We start from the raw sequence: 19,092 nt of genomic DNA, 5'->3' as shown, positions 1-19,092 counted from the left end.
ACCAGGAACCTAGATCATGCCAACCTTTTGATGGTAAAAACTGTAAGGAGAGAAGAATGCTTAGTCAAGATAATAAACGGTTACCTTTGCATATAGAAGTAACCAGAATCCATGAGTGCACACTCCATTATTCCTTGTCTCCAGACATTGACTAGAATTTAGTCTTTGGCATACTCTCTCCGTCACACACACACGAATGCATAAGCACACTTTATATTCAGTGATGATGTTTTTCTTATTACAAAAACTGTGAATTACTCACGGACAGTAACAATGCAGATATATTTCATTTGGGAAAGGCTTTCTTTTGTCATTTTCTTTCTTTACCTTTTTGGTGATGAGTCAAGCTGACCTGATGGGTGAGATAGTTCAGATAATCATGCTTCCTCCCAGTGACAATGCTGGCTTTCTGCAATTTAAATGCCTCACTACAGCTAGATGAGTAGGCACTTAGCCACCGACTCAAGTTAATAATTGTTTGTTTAGCATAAAAAATTCTGAATCAATAGAAAAACACTAAATGAAGCCTCATTTTCGATATCTCATTTGACAAAAGGAATCATGTTATTTTTCCTTGTAGCAGATTTAGATAAACATCTAGGAAAAAGAAAAGTTTTGTGTTGGAATGGCCACAAAAAACCTTTTTTTTTTTTTTTTTTTTCCCCCAGGAGGGGACATATTCTAAGTCAGGAAAAATAATTTATGTGGCTTCATCCTTCCTGCCCAAACCAGCCATATGCTCTCAATATTACTGGAAGAAAAGTGAAACAAAATATGAAGTAGGGGCAAGAAGGCCCTTGTGGGGGATGCGGGGTGGGGAATGGGAGGCAGCTTAGATGCTCCCCTAACACTGAGGCAGAGGAGGTGAGAACACCTTTCTCCCTTGTACACCCACTTGTCTGTCAACCTCTCTCCTTCCATTTGAGGATGCTTCTGGATGTAAATTTTGACCTGGTTTCAGTTGTAATAAATACATGAGGCATAGAAGCAAGAAAACCTCAAATGGCTTCCTAAAGGATAATCTCATAAATAACAGTAACTTTTGTTCTGCCCATTATGTTGGTGGCATAATTTTATTTTTTTATTTAATTTTCTATGAATTAACAGATACATTCGTCCTTCCTTCCTCCTTTCCTTTTTTCTTTTTTTGTGACAGGGCCTTACTTTCTCTCACAGCTCACTGCAGTCTTGACCTTTCAGGCTCAAGCAGTCTTCCCACCTCAGCCTCCTGAGTAGCTAGAACCACAGGCACATGCCACCATGTCTGGCTAATTTTTGTATTTTTGGTAGAGACAGGGTTTTGGTATGTAGCTCAGGCTGGTCTCGAATTCCTGACCTCAAGTGATCTGCCCACCTCAGCCTCCCAAAGTGCTGGGATTACAGGTGTGAGCCACCACACCTGGCCTGTTTTGTTTTGATTTACTAAACACCTTTTATTTTTCTCTTCTGTTACATAGAAACAAACAAACAAGAAGATAAATATTTTGTTTGGGAGGCATTTAGGTATCATGAAATATTGAAATCAGAGGTTTCTAGCACATGCGATCAATGAGAATAGAGGGAAACCAGGACTTCTGAACTGATTTCCTGGAGCATTCTCATAGATGCATCTGAGAGGATTCAATTCAGATAAAACTTTGATATCTTTATTAAGATATTTGAGGGTGTTGATTTACAAAAGATTAAGTACCACACTGTAAAAATTCTATTGTCGCATTTATTTAATTAGCAATGAAAAACTCCCAATCCATTTCTAACGTTAATAATTCAAAGAAAACATTGACCCTAAGACTGACTATATAAAAATAATTTCTGCAATTTATCCAACTCATAAATTGGTAGAAAGATTTATTTAACAGATGATTCATCATAGCACTGGTTGTAAAAGCAAAATGCGTAATACTGAATAATGTTCCTCAATGTGTATTGCTAATACTCTAGTTCTTTAATATGTAATGTTAATATAGTAGATTGTGGTCTTCGTTAAAGAAAGAATTTCGTTTTGATTTAATCCTGTGTTCCCAGTGCCTGGAAGTGACCTTGGCACACAGTAGATGAGCCTTAAACATTTGCCAAATTAATGAACACCCCATATAACCAAGTATATGTACACAGATGAATGTACACATACACATATACATATTTGTATGTTTGAGTATATGAAGAAAATAGCAGACGGAGAATGTTAAAATGGTAACAATGATGGTTGCATTTGGTAAATAACACTGGAACATGGTGGGGGAGGGGCTTTTACTTTGAACTCTGTATCAATCTGTACTCCCAGAATTTTTTTCACAATTAGCATATGTAACTTAAAAAAAATGAATTCCGTGGAAGAATCTCAAACCTACACCACCAGGGATCTGCTTTTCAGAATTTACGTTGTCTTTACTTTATCTCAACCTAAAGATACGACTCCATTATGTACCAAGATAATCTAAGGAACAAGCTTTGACTGGAAATTGATGAAAGCTGGACCAGAGAATCAGAAATTAAAATCTTCAAAGAATCATCATTATAGAGTATATTTTGCTCTTCCATTTCTTCAGCTTCAACTAGAATTTTATATTCAAAGTTAAGAAAATTTACATGTAACTGTATGCAAAAACCCATATGCTCTGTGTCATTCAGTACCACTTATTTTTAATGAGATAAAATAGCTTATTTAAACTTTGAATTTTCCCATTGGGTTTAGATGATTTAGCTGATTATCAGCAGCCTTATACTTAACAATGGATGAGATGACATTTGTGGGTTCTCTAAAAATATATTCTTTGGAGAAAGAAGCAGAACACTAATGCCACATTTACCATTTACATTATATAAGAATGGCAAGTATTTATAGAGTTAGTGCTTCCTAGAAAAGACCCTCCTTTCTAACATAAAAGCTGTAGCTCTTCTGTAGCCAGTCACAGTCATTGCAGATATAAGGGCGTCCCACGTGAGTTTCATTATCTGGTGATTATAATTAATTTAATGAAAACAAATGTAGCTGCAAAGTTCACATAATAGCGTAGGAAGATTTTTGTCTCCCTTCTCCCTTCCAACTATGTAGTGCCTCCCCCCACTGCCATTATTCTTTTATCAACTATTTATTGAGTGTCTGCTACGTGGGAGGCACTGTTGTTATAAAACAAATATAAAGATGATGTTGACTCTATTTAACTTGACCTTATATACCTATTTAATAATTATGCCACCCTGATCAGAAATGAGAAGTGATTAATATTAGCCTTAAACCTACTGTCATAAGATTCCACAGAGTCTAGGATAAGAATTAAAATAAGTTGAGCTGAAAATATACTGTCACCTGAAATTGCAAACTGGGTAGGTATACAGGAGAACTAGAGTCCATTAAAGTATGAAATATTAAAATCAGTGTTCCAATCGTGGTAGCATTGCTGATGGCAAAGGATGATGACACACAGAGGAAATGAAACCAAACACATCGCTTTCCCACTCAGAATAATACACCTATCTTAGGATCTTACTGATTTCATTTATTTATTTATTTAAAACATACCCTTTAGGAGAAAACTGCATTTATCCGGTAATATGAAAGAGGAAATGAGGTCGGTGTGAGGGCATGGGTATATGCCACCCCTACGCAGCATTCTAATCTTCGGTTTTTATAGGAGTTTCCTCTGAGCACTTATCAAAGGTAATGGGATTAGATTTCTTTTTCTCCTTCGTCAAACGTTCTCCTCACTCTGAATGCTTCATACAGATCGCAGGTGGATGAGCTTTTCCCACTGAGGAGGAATTGCACTTTTCGCCCCTCCTAGGATGTGACTTGAATACCTGGCTTGTTCCACGTTGGGCTTGCCACCTGTTCCTGTTCCGAGGTGGCCACTGACTTAAGTCATCGCAGGGGCGGACAGCGAAGAGGGAGCAAGAGTTCTCAGCCACACATTTTTCCATCTCCCCTCAGAATCCACCTCTCAGAGGTAGTCTAAGTGGCCCTCCTACCAGATGCATCGTTTTATCACTACTGTAGCGTTCTTTTCTTAGATTCTGCCAAGGCTTTTAATGGGCTGGGGCCCCTGCTAAGAGCAGGGATTTTGTGTTTTCTTTTGAAGAGCGTGGTAGATTTCTGAGCACCCTGTGGCATTCTGTAAAAGTGATAAATACTAATAATGAACAATGAAGTAGGCTCTTGAGTTGGGGCTAGCTGCAGGAGAACTCAGAATGAGGGGAAAAAAATAAATCAGTTTCTAACACAAAGGCAAGATTTAGCCTCTCATTAGATCTAACTGCTACATGTAAAGAAGGTTGTTAAGAAAACGGCACAGGGATTTTGTGAGGTGGAGCCAAGCCTGCGAAATAGGCTTTCAAGATGTGTTTTCTATCTTCCTTCCAATTTTGGGTGTTATGATGTAACAGGATTTTGAAATCCAAGCATATGTTATTTTCTTTCTTCTTTTCCTTTTATGTTTAAACCTCCATTATGATGAATTAGCTTTCCTTCCTCAATAATTCAGAGTTTATTTTCCATAAAAAGGAAGCATTTAGAAATGTGATATTAGGCATATGGCCCCCTTTCAGATCTGCCCAGCTCTATTTGTATGTCGTTTTAGACTCAGCTGTATATACATTAATTTGTGCAGCAATGGGCATTATAAATCCTACACTTTATATAGATGTAGCCTCTTTCTTTTCATAAACAAAACTTGAATCAATACTAAACTTTTAAAAACATAGACATAATGGATGATTTCATTTTGAGAAAGCGGAATAACCCAGATTGTAAAAGTCATGGACAGAGACCGGGTGTAGTGGCTTATGCCTGCAATCCTAGAACTTTGGGAGGCTTATGTGGGTAGCTTGACTGAACTCAGGAGTTTGAGACCATCCTGGGCAACACAGTGAAACCATATCTCTACTAAAAATACAAAAAAATTAGCCGGCCGTGGTGGCAGTACCTGTAAACCCAGCTACTCAGGGGGCTGAGGCACAAGAATTGCTTGAACCTGGGAGGTGGAGGTTGCAGGAAGCCAAGATGGAGCCACTGCACTCCAGCCTGGGCTACAGAGTGAGACTCTGTCTCAACCAAAAAAAAAGAAAGAAAAAGTCAAGGACAGGGATAAATGGAAATTGTACACATTTCTCTTTCTTGACTTTAGGTAGTTTGGAAGAGACCATTAAAAAAAAACCAGTGTATTACTAATTGATGGCACCTAATGTCTTAGTAATTTTAAAATAATGTAGATTGGGACGGAGCCACAGAATTCTATAATGGGAAGAAGAGAGAAATAGAAGGCAGAGACAATTTTAGAATAATAGCCAACTGTCTGTGGAGAAAGGGGAGCTCAGTGAGTGGATGAAAGAACTGAGTTTGCTTGATGTTTTAATCTAAGATTACCCTCCTACCACATGCACAGGACCTGATTATAGAGTATTCAAAGCTAGTAAAAATGTAACTAGTCCACCTGAGCTAAGGAAATATCAAAACGTTAATTGTTCTTTCTCAAGTGTAGTCATGCTAATCAGATTCTTTTGCAGTTAAGAAATACTCTATTGCATGGTTTATGGGTAAATATGACTAGAAATTCTCAGCAGTGGTAAAGCACCGGAACTGGGCATGGCTGCTACACATATTTGTATTTCTGATAGTGCCTGGCATTGTGCCTTGCATACACAGAAAGTTCAAAACGACATGCTCTATGTGTGACAGAAGTGTAGGATTTCACTCTCCCCTGAAAGCGCTCTATTTGATGGAGAGCTGCACTTTTTTTTTGCTTACAGCAAGGGTAAACTCTTAGAGCCAGGTTGTGAACTGCTTGTTGTGGATATATGCTGTAGATATTTAATCACTTGGTAACTTATTAGTGATATATTTAATTCATCTAAGGTGATTTATGCTTCAAATGTGAACATGATGTTTCACTTCTGCTTTTACTATTTAATAAAAAGATAATTGTTGCATCCATTTATAAATTTTGCATTAAACACATTTGTCTTGTCAAAGAAAAAAATTATTAATCTCAGAAAATTTTCCTCAAACATAGAAATACACCAGGCAAAAATCAACTTCCGGTTTTACTGTACTTGAAAATAAATTAGCGTGCATTTCATGTGGTATTTTGTTATTCTCCTTTCATAACCTGCTTTGGTAAAAAAAAAATCATATCATAAAAGCGATGTCAAATTAGATCTGGGAGTGAAGAAAACTTGTTTTTAATTCTATCTTAGATATTGAACTATTAAATAGATGATAATGAAATTAACATCTGTTTCATGCATGAAGCAGTTCTATTACGTTCTTTTGTAATTTCTTGCTTTTGAGAGGTTAAAGTGGAAGGACTTATTTTCTTTAGACAGTGACCCTGGGATTTATGAACTTCATTATTTTCTTTATCTTATGATAACTATGCCCCAGGGTACAATTAATGAATCAATTCATCAATCCATTCATTCACATTTATTGAATGCTTCCTGTGTGCCAAGTACTGAGGGAGTAGAAACCACCAGAATCAATAAAATCAATAGACTTCCATTTGTCTCTAGGGGTCTGCTCTCTATTTGGGGAACAGGTAGAATTATTGGAGGAGAGAGAGCAACCAGCACTCAAGCTTGGTGTCAGCAAAGTGTGAAAATTGCTAGAAAATCCACACAGAGGCATTGGTAGCATGGAAGCTAGTTTAAGGAGGTCATACTTGTCTTGGGACTTGAATGATGGGCAAGACTTTGCCAATTGGGCAAAGGGAGGAGAGGAGGGCAGAGTGGAGACAGAGTATACGGAAACATGAGCGCATAAACAGGCACCATGTGTACTCATGGGAAGCACCAAGCTTCACTTCAGACCTACGGCCTCTCAGGGTACTGCTAGAAACAGATTCTGTTGAAGGTACTGAGTTAATAGTCTGGACTTGGTTTAAAGACCCAGGAGGTCTTTCTCAGAATTTATTTTCTTGGACCACCTCTTTCTGTCACCAACATGGCACTGAGAACAACAGAAAGCAGCTCCTTTTGTTTCTGGGATACAGCTCCTCTTTTCTAAGATTCATGCCTGCTTGCCCAGGGAAATTCCTCAAACCAGTCTTTTTCCTGCACTGATCATTCTCTTCTGAACAGGACATTCTACCAACTGCCATGACACCTGGCTGATGGCCCCACCCTCAAGCACCATGCCTCCTTTCTCTAGGAGACCTCACTTCTGTTTATGTCTAAGCCCCACAAATGGCTTTGCTCTTTCGACATTCTCTTTCTGGACTTCCTCTAGTCCCAGCAATTCCTCTGACCACATATTTAGGCACACATATAATACTTAGAGGGCCTCTCTACTCCACATTTAACCCTTGTAATATCATCTTTCTTATATTAATACTTTACTCCTCTTTATCAGCTCATTTGGAGCCACCTTTCATTTCCCAAAATATCACCAGCGTATTCTTTGGCTGCTGTATCAAATTACCATAAGCCCAGTGGCTTAAAAACAACTTATATTTAATCTCTTACAGTTGTGGAGGCCAGAAGTCCAAAATAGTATCACTGAGCTGAAACCAAGATAGCAGAGCTGGGCGTCCTCTGGAAGCTCTAGAGGAGAATTCATTTCCCTGCCTTTTCCGCTTCCTAGAGCTGCATTCCTGGCATTTCTTGTCCCCTGCCCCCTTCCTCCATCTTCACAACCAAGAGCAAAGCACCTGCAAATCTCTCTCTGCTTCCATGGCCACATAGTCTCCCTCTGCCTCTTTCTTGAAAGAACACTAGTGATGACATTTAGAGCGCACCCAGATAATCCAAGACAATTTCCCATCTCAAGATCCTTCATGTAATCACATCTGCAAAGTCATCTTTTCCACATAAGGTAACATCCTCAGTTTCCTGAGATTAGCGTGTGGCCCCATCTGGAGCCTCTATTCTAACTACTAACACCAACATTAACACCATTGTTAACCGAGTACTTCCTCTATGCCAGGCATTATTTTATGAGATAGGCACCATCATTAGCTCCATTTTACAAATGAAGAAGTTGAAGCACAGAATGCTTTAGTAACTTAGCGTGGTCTTGTAGACAGAGAAGTGGTAGAAAGAGCATTCAAACCTAGATCTATCCAACTGGAAAGCTGTCACTCATTCACAGAACACTCTGTTGCCTTTTTTACATTTTGCAATTGACTGTGTGCCTCTGTGTGCTAGTTTGAATTAAAGGAACCTAAAAACGATCACGGTCAACACAAAATGGAAAATTTTCCAGAAACTGCACATATCCCTCCTCTAGTTGTACTTCTAGATATTTCTTCCATAAAGAGCACAGTTAATTAAGTGGTGAGGTGGTAACAAGCAGCAATTTGCTTCCCCAGTGAAATACCAGGGGAAGCCCCCCTAAGTTGGCTGACATGAGGCTACTGTTGAAGAATATTAAGGACTAACTGAGTTCAGGTAAAGCGCTATGGAAAGAGTAATCACAGAGCAGGTCCAGGAAAATAATCCCTGCTGAAAAAAACAATAGAAATGAAACAGAAATGTGAGACCCAGCTGCTTTCTCTGCAGAGAAAGCGAGAAAGGCTGAAAACCCCTGTAGACATAGGGCTTGTAGAAGAAAGCTTGAGAATAAAGAATACAGCACAAAGAATATACTTTCAGTTTAATTTAAAGGAAAATACTCAGGGCAGACTCTTGGAGGTCAGAGGCAAATGAACACTGGCAGGCAGTGAGAAATTAAGAATTTAAAAAATGATCATTATACATTTTTAAGAATGAACTCTTTCTCTTATTCTAAGGAGGCAGTAGATCACGTGGAAAATAGAAAGAGTGGGTCCCTGGAGTCAAACAGACTGAGGGTCCTATTCCTTAATATCAATGTCATTCATGGCAACTTAAGCCTCAGTTCTTTCATTTAGAAAATAGGAATAACAACATGAAGATTAGGGAAATTATATGAACCACCATAGCACTGTACTTTGTAGGAATGAATAGCATAATTATTACATCTGGCTTCTGCAACCTCAGCAAGACAAAAGGTAATACAGCTTGTTAAGGAGTCCAGCTAGCTACTTGTGCATTCAGAGAGAATTCACTCTGTGCCAGGCAAGGTGCTGGATCATGGGCCACAACTGTGCATAAGAGACCAGCTATGTTCTTTCATGAAATGATCTAGTGAAAGAGTTAAACAAGGAAACAGGCAATCCTACCTAAGATAGAAGAAGCATGATACATAAATGATGGATGCTATGAGAGCATATTGAGAGGGGGTACCTCACTTAAACTCGGCCAATTGGAGAAGGCTTCCTGGAGGAAATGTCATCTTAGATGAGACTGGAAAATTGAGAAGAGGTTAAATAGGGAAGAGAGAAGTTTCGGGCAGGCAGGCAGAAGAGACAAAGGAGGAAGCAGCTCATGCAAAGGCCCTGGGCGAGAGAACATGGCGGTGCTATGAAAGGGAAAAGTAGACCAGTGTGGCTGAAATGCAGCATGGACAGAGGGAGTGTCAGGAAATGCGACTGTGAGGGCAAAAGGTCCCCAGCTACATCATACCTGTAAGTCGCATTAAGAAGTTTAGACTTTATCCCAAGGGTAAAGAGGAACCAGTGAAGAATTTTTAAGCAGAAGATTTAGTGATTTTATCTGAATTTTAGAAAGATCATTTGGGCTAAAATGTGCAGGATGAAATGGATTGAGGAGAAACTAGAGGAAGGAAGACCACTAGGAGATACTTACAATAGTCTAGCTGAGAAATGATGGAGATTTAACTGGGATCGTGGCAAAGACAGTGGAGAGAAGTGGATAGAAATAAGATTCGGTATTTTTTTTCCCACCGATTCATTCATTCAATTAACATTTATAAGTCTGCCTTGGAGGAGTGAGATGAAGGTGAGATAGAGAGAGGTATCAAGATTGGCCCCATATTTCAGGGTTAAAAAATGCATAGAAAGTGGTGCCATTTACAGGGGTAGGAAACACGGGGTGACTGGCTCTTGGGGGGATACTGAGGGCAGTTTTTGACATGATAGGTTTTTGTGTCATGCCTTTATTTTTGTTATCTAGATATCGTTGTGTCCCCTAACCTGTGAGAATAGTTGAGGTCATATTAACAGTAATAATCAAGTCCAGTGATATTTTAGTCCTTTCTCATCTTTGTTCCTCTTCCAGTGAATTCCGATTGTCCCTAAGAATGAGTTTCACGTGTATTTGGGAACAAATCTGTTTGCTGCCTTCTGTCAGGCCTCTTTGCAATGGTGCCAAGAACTTCTTATGACTGTGGGCCATCTGTACTGAGGCTGCTGTCTCAGTCACCACTGTCCTCAGCTGGTACCTGCTCTGTGGCCTTTGATGTGTGTGCGTATGTAGGGAAAGTGGTGGTGCTGCTGCTTTCTCTAGATTTCTCCATTAATTAACACAGAGCTGATGTGTGAGTTTGTAAATAAGACATGCCTCGCATTTGGCATTGCTAAAAATACCTTCAAGGGCTAACAATTTTGCATCTTATCTCACAGCATGCATGGTTGACCACTATAGACAAAAGATCATGAAACGGATGCTGGCCCAAGAGCCTTGCACATTTTCATCCTCAAGTTGGTTTTATGTAGCAATTGTGGATAAAGAGCTCTGCTGGTATAAAAGTCTTCTTATTGTACAAGTGGCAGGATATAGAAGACAGTATCGTGGTGGTTACAAAAATTTGTTCCTAGTTTGTTTCTGCCAGCCTTAAAATGAACATAGGTTCATTCTACAGGTTCTGGATTAGTGATAATTGGGGAGAAAAGAAATGGAAGAGAATAGCAGAATTAAATAAGCACAAAAGTGCATGGGGCAGCCCAGGATACTTTGGAATGATGAGGGGTGAGAGAGAGAGGGGGAAAAGAAGAAAACAAAATGAACGCCTTTTAAATCTAAAACAATACACCACGTTTGAGCCTTCAAGACAGTTTCACGAAGACAGAATAGCTGTGAAATCAAACATTTACGTATGAATAGGTAACATATGTTTGTCTTATTGTTCTTAAAAATTAGCTATGATAGATTGAAATTCCATTCCACACTCCTACTTCCTGATGGTTTACTAAATTACAGGCATTTCCAGAGAAATGCCTAAAAATTTTAGGTGTACCATCTATCATATTTTAGGTGGAAGTAAGTTATATGTGGTAGCCAAACACTTGTGCTCAAACTCTCAGCATCCTGTTTATACTTCTAGGAAAAACACACACTGTGAACAATTTAAATGGATGAAATCAATGTTCTTCTTTATCTGTAAAACTCTGATCGTGTTTAAAGACTTCATGAAACAAAAACACCTGTGTCCACAGCTCGTCTCCCATACATAAAACAGAATACAAAGATGAGACTACAGGAATAGGAGGAACATTTCCTTTCCATTTCTCCAATATTTCCCACATGCTTTGGCTGTTTTTGAATAGACCTTCTGAAATATCTTTTGAGGTCACCTACTTTGTGAGCCCAGAGTCTCTGATTTTCAGGTGACACGGCAGCAAGCCTAGAATGTCTGAAAACATCAATCTGACATTTTCCATTTTTGTCTTTCTTCTAGAAAAGAAAATATGATAATTTCTTCCCCAGCTTGCTAAGCCTTTGCTAGTTTCAGGAATTTCTGCTACCATCTGATGAAAATCAAAATCCCCGTGTTAAACACCAAAAAGCCATATCACAAAAAGTGAAGCCAACCTAGTAATTGCCTCATCACTTCTTGTTTTTGAGATAGAGTAACCAAGGTAGCAACAGAAGTCTCAGAGAGATCTGATGGTTTCTAATTCCATAAACTTAGTGGGCAAGTACATTTTCCACATGAACCAAAATCATTGCCGCCATGGTGAATCAAAAAAGTAATAACCAAAATTCACATTACTGGTATGCCGTTATTTTAAAAATCCAATGTTACAAAATAGAACTCACCTAAACTGAAGCTGTGGAACAATTTTAGCAATTGAAAATTACTACCTTCCTTAGAATAACATGTACTTAGAAATGCAATGATTCAGAAATCAACATGATGTATGTATTCTGCTTTTCTTTGCAGCTTAGAGCAAATTCAACATCAACTTACACTGTCATACTAAATATATTCAAAAATCAGTGCTTAAGTAATTTAGCCTGTCTTTGCTGCACCTAAATACTCTGCCGTTTAACTAAATTCACTCCGTACTATAGATGATAAAAATGTTAATATACACATTTCATTCTTATTAAAAAGCTGGATTTCTCCCTTAGCCTTGCAAGTACCATAAGCAACCTAATCAGAGGAAAAGGGTATGCTGAGGGTACTCTTTATAAAACTGTTAATCCCCAATTCACAGACATCATGAAACATGAAATTAACTCCAGCATGTTGAAAGAAAGATTATGGATTAGCACAGAAATCAAGCACAAAGAAACAATTTCTTTTCCTTCCCATAGCCCAGAATTGCTATTAGCTTACCTTATTAGCTGGAATGCCAAACAGAATGTCTTTATGGAAAATTAAGTTCATTATTCATCTCAGCTTTGATTTGGTATAGTGCAGCTGAGAGCATTTAGCTTCTCTCTATGATTTGCCGATTCTAAGTGGTTGAGTGAGGCAGTAAACACAGGACTTGGGGGTGCGGGGAGAGTGGTTGGTCATGGCTCACAACTCAAGACTTGCAACTTTACATTTTCATTCATATAAAGATACTTAATGAAATAAAACCCTATAACTGAAGAATAACATTTAAGAGAATACTTAGCATTTTTGAGCCTGTGCAGTTTTGCATAGCAGTTGTCCGGCATGCTCACTATCCCAGCAAAATCATATTGCTATCTTTCATTATGTCAGTAAATTCTGGACTATTGATCACTTTGCAGCACATATAGGGGGTAATGTATATTCTGTCAAGGGGAAGTCCCCAGGAGGGACGGATCTCTACGACTTGCTAAAAGAAGCATGCTTGATTGTCTGACTAGTGATGGAAAGACAAATGCATTTTACAGTGTTGAAGTATGCACAGGCACATATTGGATAGAACATTCAGTTAGCTAACAGAGAGATTTTAGGGAGTAAAATAATAGATTTCCATCCTTGAGACATCAAATTCTCTTTTAGAGAAAAATTAAGTAATACCTCTCAGTAATTCATTCATTTTCTTCAAAAGAATTAAACATGTTTTAGAAACCTTTGGCAAACACTTCTCATTTTTTGAAAAAGTGACTTCCATAGAGAAACATCCCAGAAAAACTTGTTTGAAGTGTATGTGTGTCTCATTTCTAGACGGAGCAAAGGAACTGTTAGAGTGTCCTCTTCAAGGGATTTCACTTTATAAGTCTTAAGTGGGCAGCATTTACTAAAACCCAGCTTTGCTGAGTGCAGTCTGCAACCACATCAGCAGGATCACCTTTAGGTGTCCAATAGACAAGGACAGTATGACTAAGCAAAACAATTTCAGTTTAGAGCAAAGACACATACCTTTCTCTTCTTCGTCACCAGACAAACCAAACCCCAAAACTTTCCTCTACTGAGTTAATAAAAGCATCGCTGCATTTAATAAGTAATGACAAAATCATACTTAGATAATTGGTTTATCTCAAAATGTTAAATATGGTGTCACCATATGACCCAGCAGTTACGCTTTTAGGCATATACCAGGAGAAATGAAATTATTTCATTGTCCATACAAACACTTGTACACAAATGTTCATAGCACCATTATTCACAATGGTCAAAAAAGTAGAAACAACCCTCAAATCCACTAACTGATGAAAGGATTTAAAATGTAGTATATCCATACAATAAAATATTATTTGGAAGAAAAAGAAATGAGGTATTGATAGTGCTATAACATGGATAGATCTTAAAAATGGTATGATAATTGAAAGAGGTCAGTCTCAAAAGATCACATATTATAAGATTCTATTTATATGAAATGTCCAGAACAGGCAGAATCTATAGGGACAGAAAAGTAGACTAGTGGCTGCCCTGGGCCTGGTGTAGGGGGATCAGGAAGTGACTGTTAACAGGTACAGGATTCTTTATTGGAGTGATGAAAATATTCTTATCTTATAGATCTTGGTGATAGTTGTACAACAATTGTGATCACATTAAAACCATTTAATTGTATACTTTAAAAGGGTAAATAATATCACAATAAAAATTTATTTTAACATGGTGCATTCCATTGATTTGTGAATGTTGAATCAACTTTATATCCCTAAGATAATATTCTCCTGCTCATGATATATAATCTTTTAAATATATTAATGTATTCAATTTGTTAAGGGCTTGTATGTCTATTTTATGAGGAAGATAGGTCAGTAAGTTTCTTTTCTTGTAATATCTTTTTCTTATTTTGGTATCAGGATAACATTGGCCTAAGAAAATAAATCTTGTTTTCTGAAAACAAAAGTCATAAAGTTATTAATTTGCCAAAAGAATGTTGTCATATGTTTATAATTATATGGATGAATTATATATAACACATTCTACACAAGGCAGATAGGGAGAGGTTGTGGAGGAGAAAGGATGACCCCAAGTATTGGATGCTCTTGGGGACCAGAGGGCTGCAGATTTATCTCAAGAACCACCTGTGCTGGTGTTTTATCATGGCTAATTTTCAGTAAAAAAACAAACCCCACGTCTGCAAGAGTGAGAGCACCAGAGAACAGAGGAGGACCAGAAGGAAGAGGAATAGGAGGAAGAAGAGAATAAAGATGAAGGGGAGGAAGGAAAAGAAAGAGGAAGAGAAAGACAGGAATAAGATGCGGGAGAGCTGTGTTTGATCAGGTGCATGATAGGGCAGGCAATTCAAGGAAAGGTAGGATCACAAAACGTAATTATAGTGACATCCTATCAAATGATCCAGATGAGAATAAAAGAAGAAAGCCTGGAAAGAAACCAAGAGAACTGCACAATGAGGGTTTTGAAGTATTCAAATGAAAGAAACCTTGATTTGTGAATGTTTTAAACATGAGAGATGAGTTCACAATCAAGAAAGGACACAGGTAAGTGATGAGTGTCTACACAAAGTGCCCCAAAAGGGCTAAAGCACAGAATGAAATGAAGTTTGTGAATTTTAGAAAGAGCCAAGGGCCAAGCACAGTGGCTCACTTCTGTAATCCCAACACTTTGGGAAGCTGAGATGTTTGAGACCACCCTGGGCAACACAGTGGGACTGTGTCTCTACAGAAAATTAAAAAATTAACCAGGTAAAATTAGCATGCCAGTAGTCCCAGCTGATCAGGAGGCTGAGGTGGGAGGATCATTTGATCCCAGGAGTTCGAGGCTGCAGCGAGTCATGATTGCATCATTGCACTCCAGCCTTGACAATGGAGCAAGACCCTGTTGCAAAAAAACAAACAACAAAAAAACATAACAAAAAACCAAGGACAGTAAAAACCAAAAAGACCTTTTAAAAGAGATGGCTTGGAATGAATAGAAGAAGGAAAATCCCAAGGCTTGTTCCAGATGGTACAATGTGAACAGATGATAATGAAGGAGGAGGAAGGGGAGGAGGAGCAGTAGGGAGGAGGGAAAAGAAAGACAAATCTCAAACTCTCACACTTTTATTTTTTTACTATTTTCTCTAGCAGAGGACATGATCTTCAAATTCCAAAAGGTAGAAGAAGCATGATAAAGAGAAATTTGAACCCCAGGAAAACCTCTTCTATGCAGATGACTCATACATTTATATTTTTGCTCCAGAACTCCCATGTAAGTATCAGGTACTTGCCAACTTCACTTAGATACTTCAAAGTGCTGCATACATAGCACCTTCAAAACCAAACTCTCCCGCCCCCACCTCCACCCCAACAGTAAACGTATTTTGGCTCCTGAAGAGTTCTGTACTTCAGTGAATTGAACCACTGTCTTCTACGCCGGTCAGAAATCTGGGTACTCATTTTGGACACTTCCCTGTCCCACTCTATCACCAAGTGATATTGATTTGGAATCTCTGGAAACTACCCACTTACCCCAATATCAGTGTCACCACTCTAGTCCCAATAACCATTTTCTTACACCAATATTATATTTGTCTTCTAACTGTTTCTCCTTTTCCACTGTCTTTCTCCTTCCACTCCATCCAAAGGGATGTTTTCAGAGGGCAAAGTAGATATTAGCTTTCTTCACTCCTCCCCTCATTGCTAAAATGATATATTCACATGTTAAATGTGACCTCTGGGGCCTTGTGGCACGGTCCTGCGTCTTTCCAGACTCATCTTGCACTATCTGGGTGATACAGCCACACTAGATTCTTTTCTCACCTTTTTGTTTCTTTTTGCCTTTGCATACGCTCTTCCCACTACTTGAGACATGATTCCCTTGGCTCATTGTCTAATTAACTCTAACTTTTCCTTCAGGCCTCATCCCAGTCTTACTTCCTAGGGCCTGCTTTGCTGAGCTTCTCAAGTCAGTATGTGATTACCTAATCTCTTTCGTAGGTATTGAGCCAAGTGATAATTTGGGATAAACTTTACTTATGAGCAGAAAGTTCGAAAGGTGCATGGGTCACTACACTCTTAGTATCTTCAAAAAGACTCACTTAAAATTGAGTCTCTTCGTTAAATTCACTGTGGAGAGAACTTGTAATAGGATGTTATTCACCGTTCTAATAGGACGAGTAGGAGGGGTGCATTGCACAGAGGGAGGCAGGAAATAAACACTTTGAGTTCAGACACACTACAGAAGATCTCAGGTGCTGATGTGGAGGGGAGTGCTAAGAAATACCAATTCCCCATGCTCTAGACCCCATGGGGCCCTAGTCCAGTGGAAAGCTGAATTCAGCCATCGTTTCTCCTCATGAAGAAAGGTACAGCCCTGACAGCAGACATTTCACTGCCAGAGAACCAGGGCGGAGCTCTCAGAATAATTCAACAATAGCCCTTACCATGTAGTAAAGTGCCATTCATTTGTGATCAATTTGAGAATGTTTATATCACCACTGAACAATGGGAGAACAAGAGCAGGAATCATATCTGTTTCTGATCATCATCGTATCCTTTGCCTCTACTCAGGGCCTAGGCATTTAATAAATATTTTTGAAGAAATAAATGACAGACCTCTTAAATTGCTAGGCCATGGTGAGATGGTAATGACAACATTAACTGTGATTAGCAAAACACTTGAAAGCAAGTGTTTTATATAAAGGGTTAGTACTAGTGTTCTTGTTTATAAACCTGATCTTTCTATATTTTTCTCTTGTCAATAACGCTGTGATGCCATTAAGGCATAATGATTCAATATTAGTCAAACACATACATTCTGCTTAGAAAATTAGCATGTGGGATGGTGAGGCCAGGTATAGTGGCTCATGCCTGTAATCCCAGCACTTTGGGAGGCCGAGGTGGGTGGATCACTTGAGGTCAGGTGTTTAAGACTCTGTATTTTTAAAACTAAAACTACAAAAATTAAAATACAAAAATTTCTACTAAAAATACAAAAGTTAGCCAGGCATGGTGGTGGGTGCCTGTAATCTCAGCTACTTAGGAGGCTGAGGCAGGAGAACCGCTTGAACCTGGGAGGCGGAGGTTGCAGTGAGCTGAGATCGTGTCACTGCACTCCAGTCTGGGTGACAAAGCAAGACTCCAACTCAAAAAAAAAAAAAAAAAAGAAAAAAAGAAAGAAAGAAAATGTGGGATATTGATTTAAAATATCTAAGATCCATTACAGATTATTAATTTAATTTTGCCAATGAAGACATTTTTCTGTTTAAAAAGAGGGCACACCTAAAAATGTTAGGCTTGAGTTTTTGTGTTTGACAAATTATAACTCAAAGAACTTTTGGTAGGGCCCCCAAAATCAACCTGGGCATTCTTAAAGATTGTTAAAAGAAACGGTGGTGATGAAAGACTGAAGATAGACAAGACCTTGAATCTTTAAAGATATATGTTCCGTATCTAATAGCACAATAGGCTTGACTTTGCACCTCAGCATCGTCCTAGAACAGGCTGTTAAATGGAAGGTCTGTGAGTGTTTCAAGAGGCAACCCAGCTTTACAAAGAAGTAATACGCTAAGCTGTCGGTGCTTTATTTTTATTTTTTATTTTTGAAGATTAACTTGGTTGGTAGGTAAACATACACACTGAGATTCCTTATCCAAAAACATCTTCATAGAAAAACAAAAAATAAAAGCAAAAACAAACAAACAAACAAACAAAAAACAGGAGAAAAAGATTTCTAAATGGTGACACGACTGATTTTCACAGAAGCTGAATTTTTTCACTTCTCCTGGAATCCATTCCAAACAACAAAAACAACAATACAATAAAATGAAAAGAAACACCCACAAATTACATTTTCAGCAAAACCAGTAGAAAATCCACAAACTCCAATGTCAGTCAGGCAGAAAGCCAAGAAGAAAAGTCTTAATACTGTGGTTAGATAAGTGGGAGGTATGAAGGGGTTCTAGAGATAGCAGAACTCAGAAATCTCTGAATATCCGCTCCCAAAAGTAAGGGTCTTAATCCAAGAGGAAACTGCTGCAGAAAAGACTGAAATTTACGCAGCAGGTGGAGAAGAAATGGCAAGTCTCATTAGGCTTAGGAAAATTCTAAAAGTGTTACTGAAAGTGACTGCATCATCTATGTTCCCATGTGACAGGCAGCCTGTGAAGTGATCCCTGAAGTAACTGAGGAAGAACAGAACTAGGTTTGGTTCTGAGTCAGATGATGGGTGACTATCTAGATGCATCTTATTATGAAGAAACAATTCACATTGTAGCAGCAGCAAAGGAAGCCCTTGATGCTTGGAAAACTACTGCTCATCATTCCCTCCACAGGAACATTCTTTTGATTTCCTAGGAAAATCCAACTTATTCAAATAGGAGTAATATACAAGTAATACGCATACACATACGATAAAAAATATGACCTGTGACATGAGTTTACCTATATAACACACCCGCATATGTACCCCTGAACCTAAAATAAAAGTTTAAAAATAAAAAAATAAAAGAAATGTGAAGAAGAGCAGTTAGGAATTTCTTGTAAACAATGAAAACTCAACTGAAATATATGTTGCTACAAAAAATATTAAAAGCATAAGCCAACATTCTATTATCAATTAAGCCAATAATTAATGAAGCAGTTAGAGCTATAAAAGATCTCAAAGTAGAATTATAAGAACTCAGGGAAGAAATTAGTAGAAAACAGGAGGTTACTGGTAGACTTCTGGAGGATGTAAAATGG

The 19,092-nt window shown here is 38.3% G+C and overlaps 1 protein-coding gene across 31 annotated transcripts in view; it reads right to left on the bottom strand.

Annotated features, from left to right (window-relative positions):
• DLGAP1 (DLG associated protein 1) overlaps positions 1-19,092 on the bottom strand; it is a 1,035,773-nt gene that overhangs the window by 335,708 nt on the left and 680,973 nt on the right. For 4 of the 31 annotated variants that reach the window (XM_035269704.3, XM_078347834.1, XM_035269711.3 and 1 more), the window contains exon 1: positions 12,377-12,503. The exons of the other annotated variants lie outside the window; for them this stretch is intronic. In XM_035269704.3, coding sequence (XP_035125595.1) covers positions 12,377-12,427 — 51 coding nt within the window. In that variant the 5' untranslated portion in view covers positions 12,428-12,503. Of the gene's footprint in view, positions 1-12,376; positions 12,504-19,092 lie in introns of those variants that run through there. 31 annotated transcript variants of the gene reach the window in all.

Source organism: Callithrix jacchus, chromosome 13, assembly GCF_049354715.1.
Source record: "Callithrix jacchus isolate 240 chromosome 13, calJac240_pri, whole genome shotgun sequence".
Lineage (NCBI taxonomy): Eukaryota > Metazoa > Chordata > Mammalia > Primates > Cebidae > Callithrix > Callithrix jacchus.
This window is presented reverse-complemented; position numbering and strand designations above follow the sequence as displayed.